At 38.9% G+C, this 17,280-nt stretch overlaps 1 protein-coding gene across 2 annotated transcripts in view; it reads left to right on the top strand.

Annotated features, from left to right (window-relative positions):
- The first annotated feature begins 600 nt into the window (after positions 1-600).
- The window catches only part of LOC121900806 (collagen alpha-1(XXIV) chain), a 99,753-nt gene continuing 83,073 nt past the window's right edge, over positions 601-17,280 (top strand). Inside the window, exons 1-3 of one of the 2 annotated variants that reach the window (XM_042417345.1) lie at positions 601-1,015; positions 1,117-1,198; positions 10,961-11,031. In XM_042417345.1, coding sequence (XP_042273279.1) covers positions 1,146-1,198; positions 10,961-11,031 — 124 coding nt within the window. In that variant the 5' untranslated portion in view covers positions 601-1,015; positions 1,117-1,145. Of the gene's footprint in view, positions 1,199-10,960; positions 11,032-17,280 lie in introns of both variants that reach the window. The other variant, XM_042417344.1, reaches the window with a different exon arrangement.

The following is a 17,280-nucleotide window of genomic DNA, read 5'->3' as shown; positions in this document are numbered from 1 at the left end:
GTCATAAGTAACCTCCACAAATTCATATATTTAGGCAAAGCAATGCGCAAAGACTGAATCACTTACAAGATGTGCTGATCTTCATATTGGAAAGTGCAAATCACAGTAAGATTTGCTGTGGCTAATCAAACATTATCAGTAAAATATACAGTCCTCCCCTGATAAAATAAAACAAATGTGCTTTGAATGTTTTAGATGAGGCTATTCTCCCTTTATACTGTAGCTATTTGTTCAGCAAATAGACTATAACTACAGTATATCAGTATGAGAATATAACTACAAGTCCTTGATATGTGTTGGCTTATGCTGAATAACAGATACTTTTGCCATTAAGCCAGAACATCAATGCATCAGTAAACATCAGCAAACAACATGAACTTTCACCAACTGATCTTCTATTTTTCCTGGCTTCATTTCAGTCTTGCTGTGTGTGTATCTTTGCGAGCAAGTTTAGGCAACTTACTTTTTTTTTTTTTAATGATGCACTCTGCCCTGCTGAGAATACAGTAGGCTAAATATAGGCATTGTACTCGCTTTAGGCTCTTACAGTAGTCAAAGTAGACAAAGGGTATTGATGAACACAAGCCAAAACTCTACCCGTGATGTCACGAGTCAGTAACTGGTGAAATCCAACACCACCAGCTGGTGGGAGTTGTGTTGGGGTGAAAACTGGTCCCCTTGCAACAGTGCAAGTCACGGCACATAGCAGAAACCACCGCCTGGAGGTAAAGACGCGCAGAGCTGGATCTGCCGTTGTGTTGGAGATCGCTCTGAAAGAAGCAGAGCTCTGACTCTCTGTATCCCACATAGCAGTGAAGTTGACACTGCGACAGCCAGACTAGCCGCTTTCCAAGTCAACTTCTTTTTTTTCTATGCAACTGTTGCGCGTCTCCACTTTGGATAGAAATAGCTTGATCACTGCGCGCCGCAGAGCGCAAAGGATCTGAGAGACTCAAGTTTGAAAGAGTGGGAGAGATCTCTCCTCTGGACTACAATACGATGAGGAAACACTGAGGTGGCAGTACTCCTCCGTCCACTTTAAGCGTCCTTTGGCTGTTACCAAAGGGTTAGCTCATGAGCAGGTATCCTCTTGAGTGTGATTCTGTTTTCACCCAGATCTCTGCTGCCTGGACAAATGCATACAAATGCATTTAGGAGCTCAACGGACAAGGAGTGGACACGTTTCCGCGGCAGCAACGTAAGTGAGCATTTGGTTCAATAGTATGCAGATGTTAGGTGCGCATTTGCGTCGTTGAAACTGTTCCCAGAACAGATTTTCATTGAAAATGGGAACTGGGGGAGTAATTTCTGTTCTGCTTCTTTGGCGTCTTTCCCTCACAGGGGTGCCAATTCACTAAACATAGCTCCTGCAGCTACAAGTTTTTGCCAGCAAAACGTGACTGACACAATACTACAGTATTTTCATTTGCTCATCAGGATAAATTCAAATAGTCTAAAGGAATCCTTGTTTTTTTGTTTATATGTGTATATCTTTTTAAAGATATTTCCATTATGTCCGAGTCTGTTTTTGAAATCTTTTAGTTCTTCATAATAATCATATCAGCTACAGTGCAGCTGCACACATGGACTCACTGCTGCACAGGGATTCCCACATGATAATTGTGCTTTTCTGTGGATACTTGTTTGAACTTTTGAACATACTGTAACATGTCAGAGTGATGCTGATTTATTCTTGGTTGATCTTGATAAGTTGACAGCAGCAAAGTAGTTCAGATATAAACGTGCAGCCTGGGATCTCCCACATTATAATCTGAATATCTACATGTACTCCTGACTCCTTTTCTTTCATTTATCTCTCACTCACGTAACCATAATAAGCCAGAAAATAAACACTTAACCATGGAGACAGAGGATGAATGAGGGTAGCTTGGAAGCAATGAGCATGTCAGCGATGAAACGATTGTTAGATTAACTGTCTAGATTGAAAGATCTAACTAATCTATCTAACTAATTTATCAAACTCCGTCAAAGCCTTTTGGCTTTGAATATTTAATCAAACATTCCTCATAGAAGTGCTCATTGACATCAAGCATGCAGGTCTTGCTGTCCTGTCACATTCAGCTGCAGTGGCGCTACAGAAATGTGCACGCCTCCATAGACTATTTAACAGGAAATGTATTTTCTGCCATCAGAAGTGATTCCAAGTTGTCTGTACTCTATTATGAATCCCTTCCAGATACGACTCAAAAGGAGCTGAGATTACAATGCATTCTGTTGTCCTGTGTTGACAGTGTTTGCTATGGAAGACAAAGTAGACCTGAAATCCTGAGAGGTCCTTTTTTTTTTTTTGTCCTTGAGGGTGAAAACGAGACCCTTACAGGAGAACTGAGTTGACAGAGAACAAGTGTGGCCTCCCCTGAATTCACTGAGAGAGTTTAGTGTGTATGCATCAGTGGTTAACTGGCTCCTGAGCTCCAGACAATCACCCACTGTTGCAGGCATTGCTGCTCCTTTGCCGGCAGTGGCTTGGACTGTATAGCTGCAGGGACACACTTACTGTAGATTTAACTGAGTTGTCTCCTCAGCACTGGCTCATAGTGCCAATAAGATCATGATGCAGGAAGTGGAGATATGCAATTTTACAGGTCTAGACTTAAAGAAGACTTATACAAATAGCTGATAAAATGTTAAATACAATCTAAGATGTCTTAATGATGCAGACTTTGTTTTCCTGTGGTGGTTAGTTTATAAGTTAAGTTTGAAATCAAGTTAGCTTGTCTGTGGCTGCCTTAAGTCCATAAAACACTCCTTTTTTTAAATGATGTCACACACTGACATTTAGTTTGATTGATTGATTCATTGTGCAGTGTTGTGCAGGTAATTGCCTGCGCTTAAATGAATGTTGCTGACGTGTTGATGCATGGTTTCCCTGTTATTTTGTATATTAATGGAAACTGCTCCCCAGAGAAGGGAATTAATAACCACTGACTATTGGTAATAGTGGTCATAACACTTACTCAAAGAAGGATACTTCAGGTAGACTAGGTTTATATGAGGATACAAATATTTATACAGGGGACTTTTCTTATCTTACTGGTTCACAATCCGGTCCATAGATTGTGAAACTCATAACATTACAAGGGATATTGTTTCCCATGTCACATGTCAACTCTTGTTATCATTTCATTACATGTCATACCATCACTCTTACACCTTTAATATGGCTTCTCAACTTTTGTTTTTGATGTATTCTTGTTTATGTTTTACTTAAACTCTATGATGATATTTTTTGGACTTTAAGAGTCATATGTGCAGTTTAATCCTATTTGGTTGATATAGGTTTTAATGAAACTTAAAGAAGCACTTCAGCTGAATTTAAAACAAGAAACAAACAATTTCCCACTCAGTCAGAGTGGTGTTTAGCCATGCAGGTAAGATTTGGTTTTATTATCTGCTGCTAAGACATATCCCACCACCCACTTACAATAGAGCTGAGTAGAAGTTATTTGTGGGACTCAAGCATTGAAAAATTGAGGAACATACACAGACATTTTAAAAACTATCGAGCAAAATGTCTTTTGAGAAACAATATTTCGGTTATTCAGGATAATTCACTGACCTCACTGTAAATATCTTTTATTAAAATTGCTATTTTCTAACTCAGCAAGGTACCACACTGCAGCTAGGTGGAAAAAAAAGTTTGTGTGAGCTGACCCTTTAATGATCGTACTTGTAAAATTGGTTCAAACTTGGTTAAGAACTAACTTAACAAAGAGAGATGTTTTGAAGGTTTCAGGAGAAAGCTACCTTAATCGATTCCCCCCTTTTAGCCTAATTATCCTTGAAAAATAATGCACAGCGTGATCACAGCTTGCCCACCTTCTTGCTGCATATACTCACCTTGTCCACACCAGTGGCTGCAGGGATTTTGGGCTGTCTGTGTGAGTGAGTGTATTTAACCCTTCTAACATCTGCAGGTCCTCCTGCAACAGGAAAAGGGCAAACCAATAAAGGCCAGTGGAAGTTTACTCACAGCCCTTTGTCTGCTTGCTGTCTTGTGGACTAAGTCAATCTTTACTCTGGTCTGCAGTGACCTCTTGACTCCAGCCACCAATCTGAGTGAGCAGACAAACACGCGCCACGTTTGGCCCATTGTCAAACAAGAAGCATCTGGAAAATTATATTTAGGTTAATATTTTTATGCATCCGTTGCCTGGGGTAGTTTGGAAATGTATCAACTGTGAAAAGCATTTCAAGCTTTGGCTAGAGAGGGCTAGAGAAGGCAAGTAAAACCTGGAAACTTGTTGACTTCAATTAAAATCATTTAAATCAAATAATTATTCATTTCTTACACTGCACTGTAACTTTTATACTTCTATTTTAAACCATTCTTATTCTATTTTAACTTATTTTTGTTTTCTATTCTCTTGGCTATTGAATGACTGTTTTTGATTGTATTCAAATGTCCTTTTGTAGTGTCTTTCTTTTGCGCTTTGTCTCGATGCTTTTCATGTTTTATGTGAAGCACTTTGAATTGCCCTCTTGCTGAAATGGCCTATATAATTAAACTTGCCTTGCCTTGCTTTTCCCTTAGTAATTTTCGCTGATGGCCATTTGGACATGAGAAGGAGACAAGCCCACTTAGTGCTTCCATAATGAAGTCATTATGATCAGGATATAGTACAGGTGCTGAAGGTGAAACACAGCCAGTAGGAGCAGACATTGGCTCTGGATCAGTTACTTGTTCATGTCCAGGAATGTTTTGGTTGAGATTGAGGAGCTAAGCATGCAGGAAGATAACAATTCAAATGTTTTCATTGAGAGAAATATCCGCTTGTTCTTAGCATGTGAATAATGTGTGTAAGTGTGTGTGTTTAATGCTGGGCCGTAAAATGAGGGATCCACATTGTTTATAAGAATTATGTAATTTTTCAGATGTCTGATTTACTTCTCTCACCATTTGCAAAGTGATATCTATTATCAGCCTCAATATAGCTCCTCAGAGTGCTGTTTCCTGCAAGTGTGTCCTTCTGTTTTGAATTCCACACCATTTAAAACTTGGGCTCAGCAGACCCACATAGTTGCCAAAGGGACATATAAGTGTGGAGGTTAGGCAAATGCTCCAAGGTCAAGCTCTATAAACCTCAACTTTCTGAAAAATGAGTCTTTGTGGAGTATTTCTCTAGACTGCTGTATCTACTGTGGTGATATTCTGAAGGCAGAAGCAATCTTTTTAAAGTCAACAGAAGGCGTGAAATGGGACGGGTCAGTCAAGGTGACTCCCATCAAGTTTTTTTAGGTGGTCCAGCATGTCTTTACAAATCAGAGAACCTTTTTGCCAAAGGCAAAATAAAGTAGCAGAACTTTGCTGCTGTTGGCTTTGTGTGCAATTTTTACTCCCAAACAGCCTAAGGGCAATTTTATTAGTACCCTTTTCTTTTTGTTTATTCCTTCAAGAAGTTAAACAGTAGGGAGTTGTTTGGGTAGATTAACAGCTTTGCATGCTTTGTTGCCACTAATGGATTTGGTCAGTGTCCTGCCAAATTAGACATGTAAACAGTATACTGTGAATGTCACTGCTCACAAAGTCACCCCCTGAGAGAAATCAATGATGAACGTAAGAAAATTGTTTCCCTTTCCTTATGAGTATTGTAAACAGACCTTAAGTGAGTTTGCTCTTATTTGCCAAGCCAAATTGAGCACTATGCCTCTCCATTTGCCTCCCGGCCTTTTCCTTAGTTGAATGAACCATTGTTAGGGATCCAAGCTAATTTTGAGGGGAGAAAGGCAAGATCTGTTACTGCTGGTATGATTCATTGCAGAGGGGAGTTTTAAATTGTGATTATTTATAGTCTTGACATGACACCCACTCCCCACATAGTGGTATTTCCCTTAGTCAACAGAGCAGTGTTTGGGGAGCTTTGTCTTGCTTTCAGCCGCCTTTTCCATTAACTGCAAGGACTGGGAAGCATGTCATAGTGTGCTGTCACTTAGACAGGGATTTGCCTCAAGATTTCATACAGAATCAATAGTTAACATGATAATTAACATCAATAGTGATCCACAGGCTGTGATGGACACCATGTGGCCTATGTTGTGGATATATGTCCACCTCAGTCCCCTCACTTCCTTCCTGTTTTCATATAACAAGATAAAAAGCTTGAAAAATGCCAATCTAATGACATATATATTAAGTTTTTCATATGGCAAATGGGAGGTTTAGGGTGCTGGAAAATTCCCACTACTTATGTCACTATAGATGTGCTGAAGCAATGACCCAGGTCTGTCTGGTGGCAGAGCCTCAGGGATGCCTTAAATAGCCCTGAACAGGGAGACTGTGTGACAGACAGGCAGAAAAAGCTGTCTGAATCAGCATCAGATGGCCCTTCTTGACACTCCAAAAGGGAATGTTAAGTGTTATATTTAGGTTTTTTTTCTTCTCTTTTGGTCTACTATTTAAACCCTGCCAACTTTTAAGCAGAAACAGTTACTCATTGGCTTATCAGTTTTATCCTCTCAACAGATGGATGATTGTATTCATTTATTCTCCTTTCATTTTCCCCTATTGCCTTTTCCTGCTTTGGGCATATGTCTATGTTCCCGGCCATGGAATGTCACACCACTTTCTCGATGGAGAACAGGTGACAGGGCTCACTGTGTTTTCTACTTGCAGTCAGTCTCTTTCTTTCCATTTTTATTTCGTGGTCTTCTTCTCTCTCCTTCTCTCTCTTTTTCCTTCTCTCTATCTCTATCTATTTCTTCCGCGTCTGCTTCTCTTTCTCTGTCTTTCTTTCGCTCAAGTGTACAGGGCCACATTGCTCTGGGAAAACAAACATGACTGCCTGTCTGTGCCTCTCAGTCAAACAGGGCCACACAAACACTGGTCTTCGCTGGGTTAAGGAGAGATGTTTGTAAGGCAGCGCCCATGCTGTTTGTAGCTATCACACTCAAATAACAATCCCTGAAGGTTTAAGATGCGACAGCACGCTGTGATTGATGCCAGTCTTTTTGGTAGGCTTATGTAACTGCATATGAAAATAGCAGGACTGCTGTCTCCTTAAGGCTTTTGTATTACCGTCATTCTTTGTCAGTGTTGAAAATCATCACACCAGTTGTTGGAAACCACTTCAAGTTGTGTCAGCAGCTGTTACTGTGTACAAGGCTGTTGATGTGATTGATTTGGATTGAATGCACAGAGTAGAGAATGCTTTGAAGCTTTAGATGATAAATCCTCTGTTGTGGATTATAGTTATAGGAGAAAAGTAATTACATATCAGTGACTTGGACTGCTGTTGAATGCTCTTATTTCAGAGCTGTTTGTATATACATTTTCCCACAGTTGCCAGATATTACTTCATATAGTTATTTTTTGATTTGACTGACTGACACCAGAGGACAATATGAGTAATAACAAATAACCCCTTCCTCTCACCCTCACCTTTAGTATGAACAACATACAATTCTGCACCAAAACATTTAAAGACACAAAAAAACTAATCTAAAACTTACTGTAAAGCAAAATTTCCTATTGTTTTCATTAGTATATTGTCCTCACAGTAGGTCTATATGGATGGTTTGGTTCAGCACAAAAACTGGTGCATTTTCTGTGGTTAGAGACACCGCTCATGTTAATATATTTGCATTGAAGTTACAAAACTGGTTATTGACATTATACCGTATCGATAGGATACCAACAAAGATGTTCATCTTTGCTACAGTTTGAGGGACACAGGTTAAAAATGTGAGTAAAGACATGCAGGAGCTTGGTGGTCTATGCAATCCCTGGCCTCTGAGTGTGTAGTTTATTGAGGTAAAAACTGACTTTGCACTCTCCAATCTCAAATAAATAGTTTTTTACACCTAAACTGAGCTGAAGATACCAAATTTTCAGTGGTTATATGTTTTAACCGTGGTGCCTCTGTACATTTGACAAAACAAGTGTGGATGGTGTGTATGGAAATGAGAACAATGAAACAATGTGATATTGAGTGTTAATTCACATGTACGCCATTTACACATGGTATTAACATGTGATCTATATGTGGATATCTTAAACACATGTTAATGCAAAGTGTAAATGTACTCTCCTGTGAGTTGCTGTACATTTTTTGGCCTTTACTGATTGTATACAGTGCATGCTGTTCCTCTGCTGTAGCTATATGGTGGGCAGTGCCACCTAGAGGTGAGGTCAGTGTGGGTCAAAGACTCTTTCATGTAGCCATTATTAAGTGAGGTCACCATATGCAGTATAAGCAATGTAGGTCCTTGTATCTCCATGTGTGATCATTACTGTTTGAAATCAAAAAGAAATGTTCTGAAATGTGTGTTTTTTAGTTAAGTTAAATGTTTTTTTTTAATTTTAAGTGACACTTTCACAGTTATATGTTGTGTCTTCATTCAGTTGTTTTCAGTATGATTTGAAAATGAGGTTTTTACATTGCTATGTTAGATATACAGTATTTTGTAGACAGATCCCTGTTATCATGTATATGGAATTTGTTGCTATTAGTCTTTTCTGGATATATGAGTAGATCATTATCTCCTGTGTATCATAAAAGTCTGGTTGACACCCCCTTTTAAGATCTTTGCACATGAAAATACGTGACTTCTTACCACATTTTCAGACATAAATATGTCACAGCAGAACGTCTTCGTAAACAGAGGAGTCAGGTTGCATTACATGTTCCAACTACTTATTTAAACTCACAATTGACTACAGCTGCAACCATCAATTATTTTCACTGTCAATTAATCTAGTGATCATTTTCAGTCTGCAAAATGAAAGGAAAATACTAAAAAATGCAAAGTTCAAGTGCAAGTACACAGAGCTCATATGAGGCTTGTTTTGCACAGCCAACAGTCCAAAACCCGAAAGTTTTCAACAGAGGAAAACCACAAAGTAATCACATTTGAAAATCTGGAGCCTTTTTAAAACAAATGATTTAAACAATTAATTGAGTGTTGTAGAATTTCTGTTGATTGACAAATTGATTAATCCACTAGGTTTATTGTTTAAACCATTAAGAACATGTGTTTGTGGGATACAGAATTGAAACTACAAAGTTGTATGGCTGTATGACCTAAAAATAACAAAACAATTGTTTTTTTATTTTTGTTGAAAGTTATGGGTTGATTGTAGCCCAGTAAATTCACAACTTTGGTAGCCTAATCCTAATCCTATTAGGCCTATAAATACAGTTACTTATGTATAACATACATACATATATACAATTTCATATTGCACAGGATACAGAATACCTCAAAATATATACTATAAATAGTTTGTGAAGTTGGTGTTTTTTCCTTTGTTTTGCCCATGGTGTTTTAAAAGGTTTGAAGTTTGGGCCCATGGTGTGATAACATGATGTGCCAGTGTCATGAAACGTTGTGCAAGATATAAATTACTGTTAACCTACTGTTAACGGTTAACTGTGGCATCATTAACAATGTAACATCATTAAAACTAACTAAGGGTGAGGACTTGTATGCAAATACCATCCTAGCTAACACTGTAACAATCTGACTTTGATCCAAAATTGATATTAACAATAACTTAATGTTCACAACTAATAGTAGCTTAGCTAGCACATTCTTTTTGCTATGGTTTGGACGACAGTTAACGTTCAATTATTGACCATTAAGGTCTTACTCCAAGGCTGGCTAACGTTAATGTTCTTTCTATTTTAAGGAAAAGTGAGGTGGCCTAAACTCTGTTTATGTGGTGTTATGGAGCAGACTTCAAACAAGTGTAGAAGTTTCATGCTTTACTGACCTTTTTCGTGGTGGAAATTTTAGCAAACACAGGTGTAGCTGATAATGTTTATAATGACTGCTTTCCATTAAGGTGTTTCAGTGCCAGGCCCCGTATTGTGCATGGTGGTTTGACGGTATGGCTTACTGGCACACTTAATGGAACAGAGCACCATCATTACTGCTGGTCGTTAACTAGCTACACTTGTGCTTTTTCTGCTATGGCAACAAGTCTGTTTCTTCCAGCCCTTACAGCCCTCTCTGTTATTCTATCTTGAGTGCCTATTCTTACACGTTCTATACACATTGCCTACTTCTGCTGCAAGAAATGTTTACAACCTCCACTGTCTCAAATAGTGTGACTTTCGTCACCTCAAGGCCTTTGTAGAAAAAGATCTTGTGCTCCTAAGTGCAGATTTCTCCTTATGTTATCTTCCTTATTTGTATGCTGTGACTACACACTCAGTGTAGGATAATCAGCATGTAGTCAGGATGTAGTGTACTCACATCTCTCCTTTGACATACATAGTGAAAATGCTTATTTATGATGAACTGTAATTCCTTGTATAAACTATATAGAGCTACAATGATTTGGTAGTTAATTGATTAGTTGCCAACTATTTTGATAATCGATTAATTGTTCTGAGTCCAGCCTCTCAAATGTGAATATTGTCTGGTTTCTTTAGTGTTCTCTGATAGTAAATTGAATATCTTTGGGTTGTGTACTACTGATCAGGACAAAACAAGACATTTGAGGACGTCAGCTTGGGCTTTGAGAAACAGTGAATGACATTTTTCACCTTTTTTGGCATTTAATGGACCAAACAACTAATCGATAGAACCGAACTTAAACTATATTATCATGATTGTAATTGGACGAGAAAAGGCTGAAGATGTTGTTAAGTGGTTAGCAGTGTTGCTTCACAGCAAGAAGGACCAGTCATGAATGTCCTGCCCTGACCTTCTATGTTTATAGTTATCATGTTCCTTTATCCCTTCTATTTACTTCTGGTTTCCTCTTGGAGCTCTGGTTTCCTCCCAGGGTTGCAACACACAAGGCGACTAGACACTCTAAATTATCCATATGTGTGTGTTTATATTGGTATTTGCTCAGGGAAAAATGCTCATCAGTGTAGCAGAATAGTGATCATAATTATTATCTTACAGTAATTGCCATACACATCGTTGTTAAAATAAACGTACCTGTTATTATTTCCCTACACTAATTTGTGTTTGTATGTCGCCCTAGGTGGAACTTTCTCCTGCTCCTGTCGGTATGCTCAGCAGTACTCTCTGGAGAAGAAGACTACCTAGTCCAAGGTAAACAGCAGAAACCTGTTGCATAACTTGACATTAGCTTTAAGATTCTTACTCTTTGATATCAAAGCCTTTCCCATTTATTTTGTCCTAATGACAACTGAACTGATCTCTGTCCTTTGACCCTGTAACTATATCTACAGTGTAATTGACTATTTATAATCTTTTGATTGCCTCTAGCCTCAGCCAGTAGAAAGATGAAATACTAGTGAGTGATGTCTGCTTCTCTACTTCAATGAATAATGGAGTGGTGATGCTATTGATATATTTGCTATTGTTTCTACTGCCAGATTTAACATAGTTTCACTTACATAATGTTCCTAACATATGCATCCATCCAATCCACTGCATCAGTATCAGCATGGATACTTATGTAATTAAACAAGTCATGTATCAACCAGACATGACTAATCCACATTGTCAATGCCATCATAATTTTCAGAGTTGTAGCTATCCATAACAATAATTCTGTCATGATGAGTCGCTGACTCATCTTTTAGCAATCTCTGGCCTCTTGTTACCTAACATAAAAATCATCCTAATGAGTTCCATGCAGTGAGATAAAACAGATTTTAAATCTGCAAAAAAGAGTGCACTGGTATTGGATCAGTGTATCTGCTGAATGATACAGGCAGATACCCTGAGTTGAACCAAAAGCAGTATTGGGACATAAAATTAGACCTTCGGTTACAACTACTGTATGAAAAGTTCTATACAAATAAATAAACTTACATAAAAACAAACATCTTACAAATGCAAGTGATGTCTGTGTCTGATGGTAACCGGGCAACGTATACATTTAAAGCCATTTAGTGTTTCATACACAGTCCAGCCATATACTATATTTTGACCTAGACTTATTGATTTGACTTGTTGAACACACTGCTGGGAAGGACGGCACCATATTCAACAGTAGTTTTCATCATTTAGTTACCAAGCAGGACACAGGCACTGCATTTTTCCGACAGGGACCTTGGCTGCAAAAAGGAGCTCCTCTTTGCTTGCTCTTCTTTTCTTTTTCTTTTTTTTTTTTAGCCTTCTTCCTCAACATGTCTATTCTTGCTCTCCAGGCCTCAGAATGCATGTAGAAGCAGCTTAAATAGCCTCTCAACTTTCGTTGCCACTCCACATACCCATCTTTTGTCCTCTCAGTGCTCTCATCTCTGGTCCATCAGGGAAGGCTTTAAATATGTCAAATGCAAATATAATGTGAAGTACATGCTAACAAGAGCACTCTGGGAAAGTGCACCAGTCAGTCAGACAGAGAGGAAGAGGAAATCTCAGTTAAATGCTTAGCTTGTTTTGGCAACTGTGCCTCAGCTGGCCAGATGCTGGGGATAAGGTGATATCCATCTATTCTTTTAAACAAAGAAGCAAAGATGAGAGGCACTGAAGATGAGAAGGGCAGAAGTGAGGAGTTGGTCAAAGATAGCAGAACAGAAAGAAAGCAGAGTTGATGTTTTCACCAGTGCTCAGTGGAGTCAGTACAACTTAGTTCTTTATAGCCGTTGGACAATTCAAGTGTAATCCCACATATTCCTGCAGATGTGACTTCCTTGCAAGAACTTGCCATCACTCTGCAAGAATGAATGCTGTCAAAAGAATCTAAAGAAAACTCAAATAAGTTAAATGTCAACTGGTTGCACTTTATGATTTTATAGAGAGGGTATATTGTTTGAATTTTTGAGTGGCATATTACTGGACCACTGCCAGAAATACTATATAGTGTATGCAAACTTAATTTAAAGTTGACCTCATCATGAATCCTTAGATTTCCACATGTATGTGCATTGTGTAACGCACATACTGACTTCACCTTAAAGTGAAATGCTTCAAGGGTGCCCCCGCTTATTCCATCTTGCATTGTCTTCTCCGCACATATCTATAGTTGGTGAGCACACTCCAAGCAGGATCAATCCATCATAACAAGGGGAGGAGGAATGCACACAGAGGGCTAGAGCAGCTTGTCTTCACGTATGAGACAGGTTAATTGGAATCCAGGCTGATGTTACCTCTGGCAAAGAATGTCAAGGACATCTCAGTGCATGCTTAGATCAGCTACAGATAGATAGGTTCCCTTACTGGGCTGCAGGACTACAAACCCTGCAAAACCACATGTAGACTGATATAGTGCATGTCTTATATCTATATATCTTACTTTCGCTCTCTGACTCTGTCTCTGTCTCTTCCTGTCTCTGTTCATCTCTCCCTCTTCCTGCTCTCACTCTCCAAAGTACTGTCACAGAAAGAAAGAGATGTTTTTGTTGTCTAAGCCAACACATGTACAACAAAATCATATCTCCAAAATGTCAGCATTTCAAAAATAGTTAAAACAGCCTTGTAACAGTAAAATCTTTGTGAGATTCATAAAGTTTTGTTTTAGTGACTTTTTGAAAGAAAGTAATCTACTATTTTCTACTGGCTGATAAGAAATATAAATCCCATACTAACTCTTTTCTCTTTTTCAGTTAAAAATCATTTTACCTCATTGTGTGGAACTGATTGGGATCATTATTTTATGTTTAAAATACAATAGATTTATCTAAAACACTCAAGAGGCCTGGTCGGCTTCATAAATCATATCCTTTTATGACTCTGCCTGTCAGTCAGATTGTCCTTCGCCTGGGTTAATCCCAGTCTGGATCGGCAGCAGGCAGATTGTAAAATCAAACAATCTGTGAACCATCATGGCACTCATGTAGAAAATCGTACTCATATTAAACCTGCTACATCTAAGTCTGTCACCAACGCCTCTGCATGTGCCTTGAAAATGGCACTGCTCAATGTGAGATCTTTAGTTAACAAAATCTCCCTTGTTAATGACATCATATGAGCCAATAAACTTCACTGTATTCTGGTCACTGAGACCTGACTTGACAAGGGGGGTATTGCTGCTCTCTGTACTGACTTAAACTGTAAAATTGTTGCTCTTAGTGATTTCTCAACTTTTCAATGTATAGCTATGGTTGTTAAATCTGTATTTCCTATCCTGCTACTTACAGTGTATCACCCCCCTAAGCTAAAAAAAAGGTTTTCTAGATGAATTTGCTCAGCTGCTGTCAATGCAGTTGTAGTCAATGGAAATTTTTATCATCTCTGGCAACTTCAGTATTCATATTGGCAATTCCACTAACTCAGACACAAAACACTATCTTAATGTGCTAGAAACATTTGAATTTTCACAGCATGTTCTCCACAATTTCTATTTTAGTATTGTTGGACCTGAGTGCCGCTTTGGACACGTTTGATCATGACATTCTTCTAAATAGACTCAAAAACTGTACTGGCTTATCTGGACCTGTTCTTCAATGGTTCTCATCATGTTTAAAAGGAATGACTTTCTCTGTATCTCTTGGCAACTTCACATCTGAAGAAGTCAACATTTTCTGTGGTATTCCACAAGGGTCAGTTCTTGGTCCATTGATATTCAGTCTATACATGCTCCCAATTGATACCATTATATAGAATCACAACGTATCCTACCATTCATATGCTGATGATACACAGCTGTATGTCTCACTTTCCTTAGACAACCTCAGTCCTGTTAAAGAGCTTGTCAGATGCATTGATGACATCAACCACTGGATGCCTCAAAACTTTCAACAACTTAACCAAGAAAATCTGATAGTACTCCCAAAAGTACAGAGGCAGGAGATTGTATCCATGGTATAATCATTTTCTTTAAAGCACAGAGAGCATGTCAGAAACCTGGGTGTTATTATTGATGCCAATCCTAACTTCCAGCATCACATCACCACTATCACGAAGACAGCTTTCTACCATTTAAAAAACATTTATAAACTTAGGAGCTTCGTGTTTCAGTCTGACTCCGAAACATTGGTCCATGCATTCATCTCCAGCAGATTAGATTACTGAAATGCCCTTTTTGCAGGACTTCCCAAAAGGACAATAGGTAGGCTCCAGCTCATTCAGAGTGCTACAGCCAGAGTACTAACTGGGACTAGGAAGAATACAACACATTACATCTGTATTTAAAACACTTCAGTGGCTGCCGGTACAGTATAGAATTGATTTCAAAGTATAACTGCTTGTTTACAAGGCCCTAAATGGTATGGCTCCTAAACATATTTCCGACCTATAGCCCATCCTTTAGATCATTAAGCATGTGTCTCCTGAATGTACCTAAAATTAAATGAAAATCAAGTGATTGTGCATTTAGTCACTACAGCGCTGTTCTATGGAACAAACTGCTCGATGGCCCGAGATCTGCTGCCACTGTATATTCTTTTAAAAGCAGTCTTAAAACATTGCTTGTCTCTCAGGCTTGAGGTAGTTAGTGTTTGTGTGTGTGTGTGTGTGTGCCTGTTGTAGCCCATGTGTGAGTGCTGTAGTAGGAATAGGGCAGAGGTTATAAAAAAATGTATTTTATGTATGTGTGTGTATGTTGTATGGGTGGCTGAAAGGTTCTTTTATTTATGTGGAGTATTTTATATATGCGTTTTCTATCTCATTTGTTTAATGTTTTCTATGTTTTACTGTAAAGCACATTGAGCTTACCTGTCTATGAAATGTGCTATGCAAATAAAATTGACTCAACTTGACTGTCAACATTTCAGACTTTTTACATCTGCAACTCATCTCAAATAGGCACGTTATGGCTTTGATGTGTGTTTTTTTTCTTTCTGCATTATAATCAGTTAACAGATGCAGATCACCGGTTGAGTTAGTGCATTCAGTTTCCCCTCAGTTATGCCAAATCAACTAACCTTTCTTTGGAAGTTGGCTTCCCAAATACAGAGGAAGTGTTATGTCTTTGGATTAGCAATGAAAATACCTCAAACTGCTTGAGATCTTCCCACCAAAACACTTAGATGCACCCACACACACATGTGTGCACACACAGATTCCAAAAGCGTGTTTGTTTCTAACCTTCTCTATTCCTGCTGCCTCTGTCTGCCAGCACGCTTACTGATGCAGTGTTTCCTCTGTATGCTTTCAACAGCAGTGCATTGCCGCTGCTAAATGATGATTGCTATTGCTGAAATTTCACATTGTACATAATAATCACAACGAAGGCAAACCATGCAAAATTTGGGTAATTCTTGTAAACTACTGGCTGAGATGGCAGACCCTCCTTCCAATCTGGCTCTTTCTTTCTCTAAAAGCGGTACCTGCACATCAGCAGCAGAGGGAGGAGGACGGAGGACAGAATGAATGACTGATAGAGACTGATGTCTGTGTTCTTCAGTCTTTCTAAACTCAGTATTTTGATGACAGAATTATAATTTATTTAATTGACTTTTTTGGTCCAAAATGATGTGAAAATGCACAGTTTCTAGTCAAATAACATTAAATTTTCCTGGGTAGAAGCCCCCACCCTGGGTGTGTTGAGGCATTTCATTCTTTGACATTTATTACAACTACAGCTATCTGGGCCTCCACAGCCCTTCTGGTGTCAAAACCTGGAAAAAATCTGGAACAATTCTATGGTAGTTTTAAGTTATTTCACTGCCCGTGTGCGCAAATACAGGTCTTGGCATCATGGGCTCTGCATGCCAACAACAGCACCACTGCTGAAAAAAATCCAAGGGGAAACACTATATCTCCCTCTCTTTCGCACATGCACACACACAGATTCACAGGTCTGACCAGCTTCTAAAATGACCGACCTGTGACATTTACAATTACAACATATGTCAGGTATCGTTGTTCCCATTTGTCATATTAATAATGTCATTTTTATTTCTCTGGAACTATCACTGCTCTGTACTGACATATGTGACACATGTGACACATTACCCTCCAGCATACTGATCTGTCTATAGCTCTTTACTCAAAGCCAAAACTGCACAGAATATCCTCTGTCTCCAAGTAATACTTAAGTGCTTTTGCCTGGCTGTACCTCAACCAATGTCAGCAGACCTAACATAAATTCTTTGAAAAATTACCTGTGGGCATGGGAAAAGAATGACAGGATCGTTTGGAGGAAAGCTGCTCTCATGAATCTCTGGTGGCAGATTGATTCAAAAAGGCTGTGTGGACTGGTTTCCTGTATCCTAGTTCGGCCCCATCCTTCTCTAGTCCCCCCCACTCATCTGGGCCGCAGCTGCCTTTCTGGTACTTGATCCAGGAGAAAAACAGGGAGAGGTCATCAGCATCATGGGGAGACTGTTGAAAGTGTACAATGACTGACCACTGCCTTTTTTTGGCTGGGCTTCAACAGCAGGACCAGCCCTACAAACGTAAATGTCCGTGAGTGAGTGACTGACTGAGTGAGTCACTGACTGTGCG

The sequence above is a fragment of the Thunnus maccoyii genome, chromosome 7, assembly GCF_910596095.1.
Source record: "Thunnus maccoyii chromosome 7, fThuMac1.1, whole genome shotgun sequence".
Classification (NCBI taxonomy): domain Eukaryota; kingdom Metazoa; phylum Chordata; class Actinopteri; order Scombriformes; family Scombridae; genus Thunnus; species Thunnus maccoyii.
The sequence above is the reverse complement of the archived record's forward strand: the minus strand, read 5'-3'. Positions and strand labels throughout refer to the sequence as shown.